Raw genomic sequence first — 16,753 nt, forward strand, 5'->3', positions numbered from 1 at the left:
GTGCTGTCTTGCTAATCACGGAAGAAACCCAAACTCATTGTGGAGGTGTTTGCACATAGGGAAGCATCCACTTGGATCATTTATCCATCAAATTTGTCAGTCACTGTGTAATTGGCTCAGATCTTAACAGTCAGGCTACGGCCAGAATAACCTGTGTCATCTTCTGTCCTGAGCAATGTTATTTAATGAAACTTTTATCCTCAGATCACATCACAAGCCCGTAATTTTTTTTAATCCATGTGGATTTTTTTTTTCATTTCCTGCTATCTCCTTGTATTACTTTTTATATTTCTCCGTTATTTCTAGGATTATCTTGTAAAAGAAAAATAATACATGATACATATCCTAGTATTACGTTAAGCTATATAGACCTTTTTCTCACTTAAGTTGTATCATAATACACACGTTAAATTCAGCTAGTGCAATTTTATGTTAGCAGCTCAAGCATTGCATATAGTTTAACGCTCTATTTTCTTAATTCTTCACAACCTTTGCCTGCTTTCTTATAGCAAGATATTTTTGGTTTTAGGTTTAAACAGATATTTGTGTGTTAAAAACAAAACAAAACAAACACAGCCCCTCCAAAAAAGAAGAAACAAACCACCAACCAACCAACCGACCACCACCACCACCACCAAAATAATAGTGACGGAAGTACAGAGGTCTTTCAAGTTGTTCAGTTTTCAGCTGACCTACATTTGAGCTGATGGGTCGTGGGCAGCAGACAAACCCCACAGGAAGGTCACATTTGGTGTAGCCTGAGACACAACAGGAACATTTGCTGCACAGCAGGCTGTGGGTCAGGGAGGGGGAAAAGGCGAACTTCGGTGTTTTTGGAAACAAACATACAGCACCTGTATATGTTCAGAGTCAATGGTCATCAGAAAACTGCCTCACTCCTTTCAACTGCCATATACATTGTATATTTAAGCATTACAGAGACAGAAAATACCCAGGACATTAATTATTGTTGTTACTACAAGAATTTACTATGACTTGACTTCTCCTAGGAGTATTTTGTGTCCTAAGCCATTACAGAGGACACTACATCATACAGTAATTATTTTTTGCTATCAGCTCTGTAAATATTATCCTTGCAAGGCACCTTGCAATTTTTTGGCTTGCATGTGAGCCCTTCCAGCTCAGTAGTTCAAAACTTGGCCAACTCTAAAATTATGTTGGGTTAATGTTTCATTTTTGTATTAAACTTCTGTTACAAAACTCTTCAAAAATGAGGCTGCAAAACTGCTAATACCAGAGCTATAGAACCACTGAGCAGACGTGCTCAGGGCTGTACATTCATCCCGTGTTTTCCCTTCAGTTAGGCGGCTAGCTCTGTTTTTGAGATCAAACACAGTGCTGAAATAGGAAGGCTGCATTATGGCATGCTTCAAAGAATCAGGTACACTGGAAAGAGGGTGCAGTATTCATGCATGTACAAAGGAACTGAAAAATCTGGCCAGTTTAATTTCAGACTTGAAAGTCTTGACAATTTTCCTTCAGAGCAGAGTGACCTATTTGAACAACTGACCTCTTAATACATCTGTGCAACTGTGTACAAAACATGCAAGTGACATTTTAATAATTATAATTAATATCTAATAATATAATTTTATAATTGATATTAATAATAATTATTGGTTAGAGAGAAACACAGGTTTCCATGGTGTAGAAAATGTCAAAAGAATAATTTCTAACACCTAGTTTGGACTTTCCTGCTCTTCTCCATAACTCTGCAGCATCACCATAATATCTGTTCAGCAGATGAGACGTCGCCGTGGGGCAGAAGGTGGCTGGGGTGAGCTTTGGGAAGGTGCAGCATTGAATATTCCCACTACACCTCCTAGTTATTTGGCACTGGTTCTTTGAACAGGAATTTACTTAAGAGGGAGGCAGCTCTAGCACTGCAATCCTCCCAGCTAGGCTAAATGTCTAGATTCACAGATAGCTCAAAGAGCTGTACCAGCACACGATTTGCATTACAGTTGTTTTGAGCCCCTGAACACTTTAAGCCATAATACTTCACATTTCTAGAAGTCTCCCATAGCGCAGATGTCTCAATAAGCAGATGCAAGAAGCTGAAGTTTTATTTTTAATTTAATGTCAAATAGATTGGGTACGAATAAGCTTTTCCCTTAAAAATACCATTTTGACCCAACCAAAGCTATTTGCAGAATTTAACTGAAACTTCTCACGATTTCAGCCAACAGAAATAGAACAGAAGTTGAAACATTTCAGCTCATTAAAATTTGTGGGGGTTTTGACTACTTTTTTTTTTGTAATAATAGAAACTTCTTAGACTCAGTAAAAAGCACTTACAGAAATGGACTAAAAACAAAATTAAAATCTTGTTTAAGGTTTTATGAAAAATTTTAATCAGCTTCAAATTTACTTTTTTTAAACAATAAATTATTTTTATGCTTGTGTCATTTCTTTCTCCTCTACCCCTCTCCAGTTTTCAGTGAGTGAATTGAAAAGAGACAAATATATAAACAAATGAAATGAACAACTTACACAGCATTAGCGTCGACAGATTTCTCCATGTTGTTTAAACAGATAAGGAGGTATTGGATTTAAGCTGGAAGGCGTGGGAACAACTATTCAGGCCTGTCCACGTTCGGCACTGAGAACAGGCTTATCTTTAGGCATGTGTTACAGTCTGGATTTCAAAATGCCTCTTTCACAATGTCATCAGCTCTCGACGTTTTATCACTATTGTTGGAATATTTGATGCCCTTTCTAAAGCTCCCCCAGGTATAAGCGACCACAGGAAACACACCTTTGATTAAAGTGCTATTGACCCAAACCTTCCTCCGTGCCAAACACCGCTTCGGACCCTCGGCACAACAAGCAGGAGCGCTAGTCCAGGAACCCGTGGCCACCTAAACCTAGAGATGGGCTAACGTGAGTATTAGGTACTTTATTTTTAAATGACAGATGTTTCTAACTGCAACTGTGATTTTGAGGAAAAGGCCTTACCTGTGAATTTTGAAACATGCTGTTTTCATTTATGTGCCTAGGTATTAGCCTGACAGCGATAGCTTTCTGGATGAGGCACAGCATACAGCCCTACAGCTGCTGTGGCCTACTACACGGGCAGAGTAGCAATAACGTTTCATTACATGCTGGTGAAGGTCTAAATTTGAAGGTTCAGAGGAGAAAATTTGTTTCTTACTTCGTAGGCTGCTTGTCATGTTGATGTTACCTCAAGCCTCGCTTCTATAATTAGGAAATTCTGACTGTAAGGCTAAATAATGTTTTGAACAATCAAATATGTATATGAGTATATATATAAAACTACAACACCTACACATCTGCAAAATTTAGTCCAGGTTTCCAACTGCAATTATATTAATGCATATAATTTGAATTAACTATAATTTCATCAGTTCTGTAAATCCCCTTGAAAGGATCCGTTGCTTGTTGATTTTGTGCCATGTGAAGACATGATAAATATGACATGTACCCTCATCACATGAATAATGTATTCTGCATCTTAAGCAAGCCAGTTCTGCTCCAGAGAGATGCTTAATCTATTCCCTGCTTCTGGGGATGAAAGGAATTAAACTCAGTGCACTGATTTCACAGTATGTGCTCATTTGACTTTAATTATAAAATGATTATTTCAACGTTTTTTTCCCTGTAAAATAAACCAAGCCTGAGAACCGTGTAACCTCTATAGAATTACATTACTTCTTTGTGCATTTGGTCTTTGCTCATTGATACTGTACTTTCAGTACTCTTACACATGGACTTTCAGTACTCTTACACATGGAAGGATAAAAACAACATCTTGGGGTTTACAGTCAGTGTGGTAGTTTCAGATCCCACAGCAATAAAAGCTCCTTTGCTGGCACCTGGCCAAAGGAAGGAGCACTGGGATCCTCTTAAGTGAATGTGAAGGTCACAAGAAGGAACCTTCACCAGGCACAGGGAGATGACTTGATCTCGTGCTACTCTGGAAGATTTCGATCATGCACCCTGGAAATATATAGTTATTAGCATTTTTTCATGGATTGTTTGAACCTGTGGAAAGCTCAGGATAGGATCATCTTCCTTTCTAAAAACAAACAAACAAACAAAACAAACTAATAAAAGTTCTCTTGGCTGTAATGGCCAGACCAGAGCTTTCCTTGCGAATAGGACATCTGCAGCCCATGCCTCAGGAGCGACAGAGCATCAAGTGGCTTGGACAGCTACGCTGTCAAAAGCAGTGCCATGCTTCAAGCTTGAAAAAAAAAAGCTCTTCAGCAATGTAATGTTCTATCAGGCGTACCATCTGGGGGGAATAGCAATGAATGCTTTCCATGCAGTGTACAGTGTATGCCGATCACTGACAGTAACTCCAGCTGACTTCTTTCCATCCAAGTCCTGAAGAATTTTACCAGGTTCATTGTATTGCACCTTCCATTTCAGAAGCTATTCAGAGCTGACCTACATACTGTCAGAAGCCACATCCTGTCCCCAGGCAAAACCAAAAACAGCTGTGCTACTGTCTCAAACTAGTTCGTGTTGCTAATACTAGTACTCCTGCTGCTGCCAAAATGCTTGGGTGGATGTGTCTGCATCTGTAGTAAGACACTCTACAATGCAGATAATCTGCCCACAGACAAAGATGCTTTTTACAAGGTGCTGGCTTACCTACAATACATGAGGTCAAATTTATAAGTGTTCAAAGTGACATAAAAGTTTAGGGGTTAAGTTCGGAAACCCCAGTCAACTCCTAATTGGTGAAATCACTTCTCAAAATACTGCTTAGTCTGATAAATGTATTCATGTATCTAAACCCACAATATCCATTGTGCTAGATATTGTTAGAATGGCAATTTGCTGGGGCATGAAAAAGTTTAAATTACTATTTATTTTTTTAACTACTGCCCCATCTAAATCTCCTAAGGGGTCCAGAGATGCAACAAGGCATGAAGATAAATGTCTTCATGGTATTGAAAGCTGAAGAACATATATAAGCTTAGATAATTTTTTTTTTTTCAGAATACCTGAAATTTAAAAGACTATATCTCACCAGACACTTGTCAGTATTGTCTCTCTGCAGTAACTCTGACTCATGCACAGCACACATTTATTTGTAATACACCACATTTGATTAATTGTAATACACAACAAAACTTCCAGAGTATGCAGCTTTTTTTTTTAAAACTCAAAATAGTCACAACGACTACTCAACATTTGACATTTCTATTTTTACGAAATGATCTAAAGAAAAATTGCACCAGTACAACTTTCATCAAACCTTCTTCTTATAGGATACAACTGAAAATCATGAATTCTTATGTTATCTGAAACCATGAACTTTAATCTGTATTCAGACCATAGTGTAAGTATCTCTCAAGTACAGTAACCACACCATAAATGTCAACTAGTAAGTTCAAGGTGAAAAAATTCAAAAGATTAAAAAAGTAGATATTTAATATGTTAAGTATTAGAGATGCATGAGCTAAAGCATTATGTGTAGAGCTACCCATATAGACATCTTAATTCACTCTGACGAACAATGAATCAAGATTTTTATTGACTTGGCGAAAAAAACTGGTTGGTGTTTGTGTAATCAGAGTTCCTTATAATAATGAATGCATAATAGGCACCGTAGTTGAGTCGTTTTGCAACAGTTATGATTGTACCATGAGAATAACAATCTTTAAATCGCTAGGATATTTTCAGCAGAGAAGAGTAAACCATCGCACTCTCCCTCTCCTTCTCTCACATATGCACACACCTGAACATAAAACATCCACAAGATGTGTACTTTGGACCTTCAGAAACACGTCAGTTATTATGATGAAATCTGAGCCTGGCAACAGTGTAAGTCTGAACTCCATCCCTTGTATCCATAACCTCTCAGAGGGATGTGTGACTTTGCTCAGTAACAAGGCCATGGAGCACGCAGAATATTAACATTATTCATTAGAAGGTGTGTGACATGACCTTACAGTTTCTGATTTCTGTTGCATTACATCTTCCCTTCCAGTCAGAGGTTACTGCTGTTGAGTTGAGAATGGCAACATCAGTTATTCCACCTGTGCACAACCTTTATCAGTGTTCATTTGTTTTCATTAGTAGACCCCTAAAATTATACGTGAGGTGAACATCTCTTTAGATTGCTGTGTAGTATATGTAATACTTGCTTTTCACAGGCACCTTTTGCAGACTCATTTGAAGTAATTATACGACACACAGGTTTGAAGCCCCATTGATCTGGTGGGTCCAGCTTTGTGTGACAGGATGACGGACTAGGCAAGAATGGTGTATGCATGGCAGAAAACCATGTGAAGATGAGAACTCTGACATACTGCTCAGTGTTGGAAATATGAGCCAATCTCCCTACACCGTCAAAACTAGATATAAAAGAACAGATTTCACAGGGCCTGACAATATTGGCCTCTGATTAAAAGGTTTTTTTGATCAATGCCTGAAATCTGCTGCAAAAGGCAGACGCAGAGATGTTCCTGATACTAAAAGCTGCAGGAAGCCTAACCATGGAAACTCCTTACGTGGAACCTTCCTTACAAATTATTTAGTGGTAACTGTAAGTCATTTGCTTTTTATAACTAGTTTAATTTTGATTAGTATTACATTGCTGTTCACGAACAAGTCACATGTTATAAAAAGCAAAGCAAGTCTTACCTGGAATACTCTGTCTCCTCACAGACAATGCTCCATCAGGTGGCTTTGCCTGGTTTGCAGACTTTGTGTAAGGACTTTCATCTAAACAGAAACAAGCAACAGTTTCAGTTACCGATAAATATAGCGTTAAAAACAGTAAAATTTTTAAATCTAATTACTGTGTGAACTAGCAGTGCAGAGTACAAGAGCTGCTGTAAGCTGGATGAGGATGGATATTTCTGAATTCTGACTCAATGACAAAGGCTCTGAATAACAGAGCTGAGAAGTAAGGAGTAAAACAGATCAGAGATAATGCTCAGCTGATGACGGGCTGAATATACAAAGGCCTTTTTGGTTTTCAGATAACCACAGAAACTTTCCTTCTCCTAGTGTTAAGAAGCTTCACATGTCAAAGACTCCAGGAGCAGAGAGAACATCCCTGTTCAGGAGAGAAGCACTTCCAGAACCTTGTGGATATTCTGGCTGTAAAGATGCTCCTTTTCCTTTGGGATCTGCCAGAGGATGCTTCCTTCCCTGTCATAACAACTGACTGGAGAAAACATCAGAGAGATGTTGCCAAATATGCCAAGCACATTTATACTGAAGAATGGCAATGTGACAGCCTGTGTCTAAATAGGAGGCTTCACGGAGCACCCACTGATCAACCTGAAGGCATCAGAGGCAGCTCCTGGTGGGATGAGCAGAGTCATCAATTAAAGGCAGCGTTAGGGAGAAGTGAGGTTCTTCTACATCTCTCCTAAGAATAGGATGACTGGTGTGAAAAATATCAATTACACTGTAGCTTTAAAAATGGCAAGCTATAAACTTGACAAAGAAATGGGGATTGAAGAGAAGAAATAATAATGTGTATTTTATTACTTCAATCAAAGGAAAGGAATCACAAAAAATTAAGCTTCTGTCTTGGTTGTCCTTTAGTCAAGTGTTCAAACACTTTAAAGCACTATCAAATCCTTCTATTTACATCTTTTTCCATCAGGTTTTGAAAGACCAACCACTTTCTAGCATGTGCACGAATACAAACTTGAAAGATCAACGACTAAAGGAATCAAAGACTAGAGTACCTAGTGCATCAAAGACTACAGACCTAGTACAGTGTCCTAAGATCCAGTGGAACCGCAAACATTTTCTGGAGAGTCAGGTTTTCTTTTCAGCTGACACTGCTGACGTGATAAGCCTTCTTTGCTGATTACACTATTTATGTCTTGTAAAGTCTCAAACTCCTTTAGAAACTCGCGTCAAAGACACCAATCCATTTCTATTCAAGTGAGATAAGGGTTTGGTCAGTATAATTTATTTTAAAACCAGGTCTCAGAAGGAAGTGACTGGAAGAGCTGGTTGGCATGAAAAAAAAGATTTCTACAATGAACTCATCTTCTGTTAGGTGGATGTAGAAACAAACAAACAAACAAAAAGATGAATATATTTAATGTTTTTTCTAAAGGCAAAAGATTGTTGCATGGCTATGTACATTGTCAAAAGTGCAGCAAGTAATGAAGAAAATATATTGGTAAAATATCCCTCTACAGCCAGATATCATTGCCTTTGCTACAGTAAAATTAACTCTCATTGCTTTAGGACTACATTGTTACAAGGAGGAAGCTAACAGGCTCGACTATACTGCATGCTGGTTCAAACTTAAAGAAAATAAAGCTGTCAGCTATATAATAAACAGAAGCATGAAGAAATATTAACATAGGCCCAGCTACACAAGTTAAGAAAAAGGGAGATGTATAAGCCTTTATTCTTCCATTTGAGGTAAGTGGAAAAGCTAATATTATTGCATATGCAGAATATACATACCCTCATTAAAGAAAAAAAAAAGTGAACTAGATCTTCTAAGAGGATTGACTTTTTTCTTTCCTAGAAGAGGCACAGTTGAGCTAGAACTCAAGCTAAGGCTCTCCAAACAACCTTGCTAACTCATATCAATTCCAAAAAAATATAGGGATCATCAATAATGTGGCTTAGATGTCGCATGTATTACTCCTTATTTGCAGGTGCTGTATGTGGCAGCAGATATTGTGAGACATGCATTTTTCTGCTAAGAAGTGGGCAGGAAACATAACACAATTTCTCAGGAACCGACGGATGGTGATGACTTTCGGGCCCTATTTGCATGTGTGCTCTACCTATGAACAATATATCAACTTCAAGGCATAAAACAGCTCTCTCCTAGACAGACTCCTTACATATGCATTATTTCCATCAGACTGGAGAGATGGCAAAAAGGAGAGAAGAATTTCCACAGCTAGGCCTTTTTCACTGAATCTTTGTCAAGAGCAAATGAATAAATCAGCTACAATATTTTGCTGGAACAGGATTTTCCCAATACTGCACTACAGTGGGAGCACGTGCGGTTATCCCGAGTTCAGAAAGAAGGACAAGCCTGCAAATCTTTCTGGTTAATGGCACCGGTGAGGGAAGGTCAGTGTACATTCAAATTACTTGCAAGGGACCCTGAGCAAAAAGTCTCGTATTTTTACATACCAACTGACAGATACGGAAGGAAACTGAGACTGCTGTGTAAGCTAGCATTTTAGTCCATGTATATTAGCCCTGAAATCCTGTCAGGTATTTATGCCGTGTATGTACTGTGGGGATGTAATTATGTTACATTTCTTAATCTGTCCACAGACTTTCACAGAAAACAAAGGAGCCCCAATGGTTGTTTCATAAACTTTTGAACCCCTATTAAGGCAACATATGTTCAGTTATTATGGGGGGATAACAACGAGCCACTGCCTCACTGGTGGACTGGGAAGCTTCACTTTGCTGGAAGTTCCCAGGCCAGGAAAAAATTGTCTTTCAATGTCCATTTAAAAGCAAAATCGCAGCCCAAGATAACTGAAAATCAGCATAAAGAACTCCCAGAAGCAAAGGAAAACAAATATAACTACCTACACAAAGAATACAGACAGCATCCTTATTTGAGAGAGAAAACTAAAACGAAGAGCAGACAGATGCAGAAGTAGATATCATCCCAAAGAAAAAGAGTAAACTAAAGAGACAAGAAGGCCCTGGTAGCCCTGAAATGTCAGGCACCATCACGCTGTCAAAAAGGGGAGAAATCTGTTTGTCTGCATTAGCAAATTTGAACATATGGTCACAAGAACTGATAAATCAAATTCTACTTTATGCCCCCACCTGCCGGAGGGGACCTTTCTTGGCAGGGAGGATCTTAAAACATGCAAAAATGTTCTCCTGATGATATCTCCTGATATCAGTGCTTAGAGGGATTTGTCCGAGTGCTTTGTATTTCCAGCTTCCCCCTCTACAGCACAGAGAATCCCTGCAGACAAAACCCAACCCAGAGAGCCAGCACCCTGAAAAAGCAAAGGAGTGTAAGGATGCAAAGCATGCTCCCAGCGGGAGACAGTAACTCAAAATTAGGTAAAGATGCGATATATTTAAGAAGCCACACACGCAAAGCAGATGGAGAAACAGGCTAGATTCGGAGGCATAAATCTCACGCCGAAAGCCCTGACTGGAGCAGGCCATCAGGGAGCTGCGTGCTGGAGGGGCTTCTGTACGTGCCAGCTCTGCCCTGCTCCTCAGGAGCACACCGCGGGTGTCCGTGCTTACAACACTGGAAATAGTGTAGCTATGCAGATACAGTCCTGGAAATGCATTAATGCATTCATTACATCCTTCTTTATACCCCCCCCCCCCCCAATTTTCTCTGGTGAACAAATAAGCAGCCCCAGATACACAATTTCTAGCGAGTCAGTGTATGCTATAAAGGTGACTGCTATGCCAGCAGATCTCTTCATTCAGTTACTACAGGAAACCAACCCTCTTACACTGTGAATGAGGTCATTACCCCCAGAATCATAGCTGAAGTATTTTCTGCAGTTGCAAACGTGCGATAGCGAACAAGTTGCCCGCTGTGCTAATTCCCCCCTTCCTGGCAGAGTGCAGCAACGATCCCAGAGGTCCACTGCTGAGATTCCTGACCTGCGAAGCCAAATCAGCCTCTTGGATCCTCTTTACACTTGTCCCCACAAAAGCAACAGCCCCAGGTACTGGTGGCAGGAACCACCGCATCATCCTCTCCAAGCTCTGCCCACAGTTCTTCTAATTGTAATGATCAAGTGGATAGACAAGCGGCCCTACTGCTTGCAGCTACTACCGTAGGCTTACCACCTTCAGCTGTGACCCGTGAGGCAGATAAGCAGCTCTTTGCACTTTCCTGCCTATTTTTAACCAGCTGGCATCTCCGCCCTGTAACTGAATGATTCATTCTTTGTGTTGAGGACCACGCTGTGAGCCATTTATAGCGTTCTGCGTTGCCCCTGCTGTACAGGGGAGCCTCCATCCAAGACTAAGGGCTCTTTACACTCTAACAAACCAACAGTAATGTAATCCCATAAAGATTATATATATGTGCATTGTCCAGTGTGCAAGTGCTTGGGACTGTGCTAGCAAAGCAACCATATGTAATCTTTAGATATTTGCTATATTCAATTTAATGTCCTTTGGATGATACCAACTGGGGACACATAAAAGGGAACAGAAGGAAAGTCTGAAGGTATTTCCTCAACAGGCCAGTCCAGGCATTCGGTGTATCGGGAGGTTTACGGCCACTGAACCATTTGCGTGTCCCTCGAGATGGCTGTGAAAGCTACTGATACAAGAATGCTGTTTGCAGGTGGGGTAAAGGCTACAAGCACTCCCTTCCTGCCAATCTTCACACCTGGTTAGAGATCTTTCCTGCTGCTGCTATCATCTAGGTGGTAACTACTGAGCCCACTGAATATCATAGAATCATTAAGGTTGGAAATGACCTCAAAGATCATCTAGTCCGACTGTCCCACTACCACCAACATTACCCACTAAATATGTCCAAGTCCTGTGCTGCATCATTCTCATTCTTCAACAACTTTCCTACCAATGCCTAGTTACGGGATAAGCCATTCTTCAGCCAAAGAATGAACGAACTTAAACCTTTTTAGAGTGATTCCTAAGCAGACCAGAATCCAAGCGAGTGAAACCTGAGGTGTTGCTCATATGTTCCTCACTGTGCCTTTCCTAAGGCAATTAATCTGACTCCTAAGACTCCACCAAAAAGTACATCCTTCAGCTTGCTCAGCGTACACGAGACGTAGGACTGTCTGCACGTGTTGCTGCTTACCCTCTTTGTGATAGCACCCATCACAGACTAGCAGAGAATCACGTTCCAATACAGAAGATGACAACGTTGTCAAGATGATGATTATGGTGGAAAGAATGTCCCCGTGAAGATTAGTTTATTTATCAAAAATTAAAAGCACCAGTGTCCCATGTATTGCTTCAGGCATTCCTGGATCTGCAATATCCTGTTCACTCCTGAATCTTATAACGAAGAATATTTTTCCGTAAAAGCAACAGATTTTTATGAATCCTGCTAGCACAGCACAAAATACCAGAGGTTCTCATACTTCATATATCTGAAACTTAACCTAAATTTCATCTTTAAATGGCATAAGCTTACCATTATCTAAAAGCGTCGTTTCTAGCACAGTATCATACCTGTGACAGCAGGTAAATTCTGAGCTACAGCACTCTTGGTTATCCCCACAGTTTGCAGCTGGAGGCTTTCACAGATAAAAAATAAACACTTATCTCCTGATACCTGTGGTTCAGAAGCTCAAAAGTGTAGAGAGGCGTACCCAGATTCTCAGTATAACTTTTATGACCATTCCTACAGCATCTTACTCTCTTCTCAGCTCAGACGTTAGAGCAGGGACTCAAGTCTCAGTCCACGTTCACAGATGAGCACCCAGACTCACAGCCACACAATCACTCCCTCCCTCTCTCTCTGACCAATATTTTAAGTATGTCATACAAAGTAAAATAGTTTAAAGCTATCTCCTCCAAAATCAATTTGAAGCCCTGCTCTGGATCAGTCAGAAGAGACAAAATGAACTTGAGATCCCTTGTGTATCTCTGTGAGTAACCCAACCAATAAAAAAGTATAAAAGACAAAGTCATCAGGAGCACTCTAAAAACACCTCTGATCTTTCATAAACTCATCTCCTCAATTCCAGTTCTTTGTTTCTGGTAAAAAAATGCCTAAACATATTTTCTCTGCACTAACAAATCTGAAAAATGCAATTTTCAGGTCAATCTACAGTAATGCAAAGGGAAAAAAAAACACATCAGGGGAGAAGTTGGAGCTTAGTTATCAAGTTCTAGACTGCCCTATCTCTTCCTGCTGGGACGACTTCTTTTAAAGACAGCAGACAAATCTTTCTTCTCTGAACTTAGAAACAAAATAATTCTGAACAAGAACTGATAAAGTAACTGAATATTTATGCAATACTCCAATCATTGTAACCAGTAACAGCCACAATCGGAAGATATATACAAGCACAAACTCTTTGAAAAAAATAAACTGGCCTTATCTGATAACTGAATGAAAAATAATAATATTCTTTTGTCGTTGTTGTTGTTATAACTCAAGCTTATAAAGGTCACTAAAAGTTCTAAAACTCTGAAAAGTTTTACAATAAATTGAATTATAAGTTTGTTCTGAGTTGAACAGACTTGAGCAGATAAAACAAATGCAATTTGCTGCGCAGTAATGAATAGTGGGAATTTTACTTTGGCTGCTGATGGGAGATCTGGCACAAATGTTTTTAGGTTTGGTGTAACTTCATCCTTAGTAACTATCATTGACAACTGCAAAAAAAAATAATCTCAGAAAATGTCTTTTTCCTTGGCAAGGAGGATGTTTTAAAAGGTTTGCTTTTAAATAATGCAAAAGTCTAGAGAAAAATTAACATCCTGGAACGTTCATGGTTACCGTGATGCCACCACAGCTACATCAGAGTGTAATGGACTATAAACAGTTGAAAAAAAGAGACAAAATTGGCTAAGTTCATTCAGCAGATGTATAATGTACAGATTTTGAATGTATATGCTTCATGAAACAACAATATGTCAACAATTTGCTTTGCCTACGTGCTAACCCTTTCAGACTTGTTATGGGAACTCCAACCATGAAAGAAAGAATTAATTTATCCTACTGGTGCAGAAGAATAACATTTTTTCAAGTTCCTTTCACAGGAAGCTATGGCTTCGATCACATCCAATGAGCCTGGATTCTTTAAATGGCAATGCTGCTTTTCAAAGCAGTGCTTAGAAACACCCCCAAATTCTTAAGAGCTGTATGTAAAACAGCGATTAGCGAACTAGGCTCCAAGTAGGACAAATATGAATGTACTTAATCTTAATCCTTTCTTATCAAATTCCATGCTCAGTGCACTCCAGCAGTCTTTATTAAGAAAGCATAGGGTTTCAAATGCTTCCATAAGTAACATTTGTTGGTGTTTGTGACATGAAAGAATTATGAGAAGGAAGAGTTATTATTGCTGCTCTGGTAATTTCCTTTCCTACATTTAGCAGAGTACCCCTTGGTTTTCCTACAAACTTAATTTTAACAGTTATAACATCCAATGAATAACTGTGTTGTCTCTCTAAAGTGAAAATTTATTCAATTTTATCATACTTTATGTAAATTTAATTCTCTGTTTTCTGAATTATGCAGTTACTTATTACAGCAGCAGCTCAGCTTTAATCTACAAGCAAGAGAAGTAGGGTTCTGTAATTATGCGTAACTGTGAATCCATTTCCTATTGATAGTTACAATACCTCAGCGAGCTTGGCTGCTTCAAAATGATCTGAATGTCCTCCAAGTTTGCTTCTCCAAAGTTAATTTCCTAAGACTGTGCTCAGGTACCTGAGTTGAAACGCTTGGTTTCCTAACTGGTGAAGTATGTGGCTCTCCTTCCAAAACTGTTTTGCTCAGGAAAATTCAGAACTTTCCAAGAACATCCAAAACACTCAGTATCTGCTGAACGCTGAAAATACGTCTCAAGAGATATTAGCATATGGTGAGATTCACTTCAGTGGATTATCAAATAAAGAAGTAATCCAATTTATATAATACCCTAACCACAAACTACTTCAAATCTGATAAATGTGTCTTTTTGTTTATACAGCATCAAGTATTTGTTAAGGGATTAAACTTGAATGCCATAAAACAGAATCATTACTGAATCGTTACATGATTTTAGGATTCAGTGCGAGTTTCACTCTGTTGTCTTGGGCTTTTGTTTATTGTTACTGAAAATAATATAGGGATCATACATAAGTGAAGTATCTATGGCTTAACCAGAGCAGCTAGAAACTGAAAAAGCTGGGAAATTGAAAAAGCTCAAAGAAACTAAGGGTGTTAACTCTTTTAGCTCTGTGAGACAGTCTAGGATTTTTCTGTAACTCCTGTAGACAATCTTATTCTAAATGATGGGACTGTAAGCCTTAGAGAAAAATCTTTTTTTTTTTTTTTTAATTAAAAAGGAAATTCCTATGTGACACAGATCTCACCAACAGGAAGCACTTCCAGATATTCAAAATACACTTTTTGGTTTGAACATCTCATGGCTTGCTAAGAGTGGCATCCTGGTCTTGTAAAGGTGTGCGTCTCTGCAGGTGTGTTTGGGAACATCACGTTGCTCTTATGTACTTCCACACACGGGCATCGTGTGAGGGGACCACGCAACAACTTCCTGGAAAAAAATACCTGAAAACTGTTTTCTTTATGACATTCTAATAATTAAGATATTCAGTTGCCTTGTTTAACAATGCTAAATCAGCATCCCTCAAAGAAAAACAGCACTAAATTTGACAGGGAAGCACAAATGCTGAGAATATGATGAAAATTCCTACAGGGCAAGGGAGCTGAGTAAAGGAGCAAGACCTGAGCCAAGGCAGTAACCACGGGCCAGAAAACCGGGCTGAATTAATGCTATACCTTATGGAAAAACACTTTTACGAATAGATAATTTTAAAATATAATAGTGACCTTAACGTTACCTTTGTTCAGCTACTCCTTCCACACAGGATTTTGCTGGGCTTGGCAAGACAGCAAGAGCTGACAGGGGGAAAGGGGCCAAGCCGTACCCTGTGGCTGCTGGACGATGCCCTCAAGCTGAGCCGCCGTGCTCCTGGCTGCCGTGGTTGCCCACAACCTCCTTGGGAGAAGAGGCAACCAGCTTTCTGGCGGGCAGCATTTCACCGTACATTAACCAAAGGCAACATGTGGTATGATCCCCTATTCCATTTGTGGTTAAATTTAACATGAAAAACATTTACTGGTCATTCGAACTGTGTATATCCTGTGTGACACCTCCACTGTACCAACAATGTTAACAGCAACTTTCTCGTGCATCAACTGACCCTGAACATTTTTAGCCCAGTCTTAGTGGAGGTCTTCCCTGCAGACTGACTGCTTGGAATTTAAAAAAGTAGAAGTGGTGTTTGAAACTGCTGTCAGATTCTTTTAAAAGGTTTCTGATTTTTCCCTTGAGGGAAAAAATAAATAAATATATATATACATATATATATATTTTTTTTTCCTCTTCCCACCAGTATATATACGGATTATGATCTTCTAGGAGTACTCATGGGGAAGACACCTACCACCTTCTACCTGTGCAAACCACAAGGTAAAGCAGGTGAGGAATACCTGTGCAGGCTGCTGGCACTACAATTGTCAGAGATGGTGGGAAAAGAGGATGTCAAAATAGGAACTTCTACACTTCTACAAGCTCGTTGCGTGTGTTTTTGGAGAAAGGCAATGACAGAAGTAGGAGCTGATACAGCAGAGAATGTCACTCAAGTGGCATAAAATAAGTAAAAAAACATTGCACTTCATAGAAAACAGGAGTTTAGTTTGCTTCAGAAACAACAGGAATAAGTAAAGCCACAACACTATGTTTAAAGAAAAAAGCTAGAAATGGTAATTTTTTCATGACGTTATTTATCCTGCTTGCATTGCAGTGCTGTGCTAACGCTATTTGCGGTAACTTATATCATTTGTTTTTCAGCCTACTTGTGCCTGTAAGTGTCTCTGGTGATGAGATCTCCACTGCTTTCCTTTGCAGGCTGCTCCGCAGGATGTATCAGCTCTCACAGACGGAAAACATTTCCCTCCATCCACCTACAATTTTCTTCCTTTGCTTTAACTGCCATTCTATTACGCCCAACTATATTCTTCTCTTCAGAAAACCCTATAAAAGCCTCTCTCATGTACTGTTTATACACCCAGAAATCACACAGATTAGCGTGC

At 39.3% G+C, this 16,753-nt stretch overlaps 1 protein-coding gene across 25 annotated transcripts in view; it reads right to left on the reverse strand.

Moving 5' to 3' along the window:
• The window catches only part of GRIP1 (glutamate receptor interacting protein 1), a 325,251-nt gene that overhangs the window by 98,268 nt on the left and 210,230 nt on the right, over positions 1 to 16,753 (reverse strand). For all 25 annotated transcript variants that reach the window (XM_080592313.1, XM_080592318.1, XM_080592314.1 and 22 more), the window contains one exon: positions 6,643 to 6,723. In XM_080592313.1, coding sequence (XP_080448439.1) covers positions 6,643 to 6,723 — 81 coding nt within the window. The remainder of the gene's footprint in view (positions 1 to 6,642; positions 6,724 to 16,753) is intronic.

Source organism: Anser brachyrhynchus (genome assembly GCF_964034855.1).
Source record: "Anser brachyrhynchus genome assembly, chromosome: 1".
NCBI lineage: Eukaryota > Metazoa > Chordata > Aves > Anseriformes > Anatidae > Anser > Anser brachyrhynchus.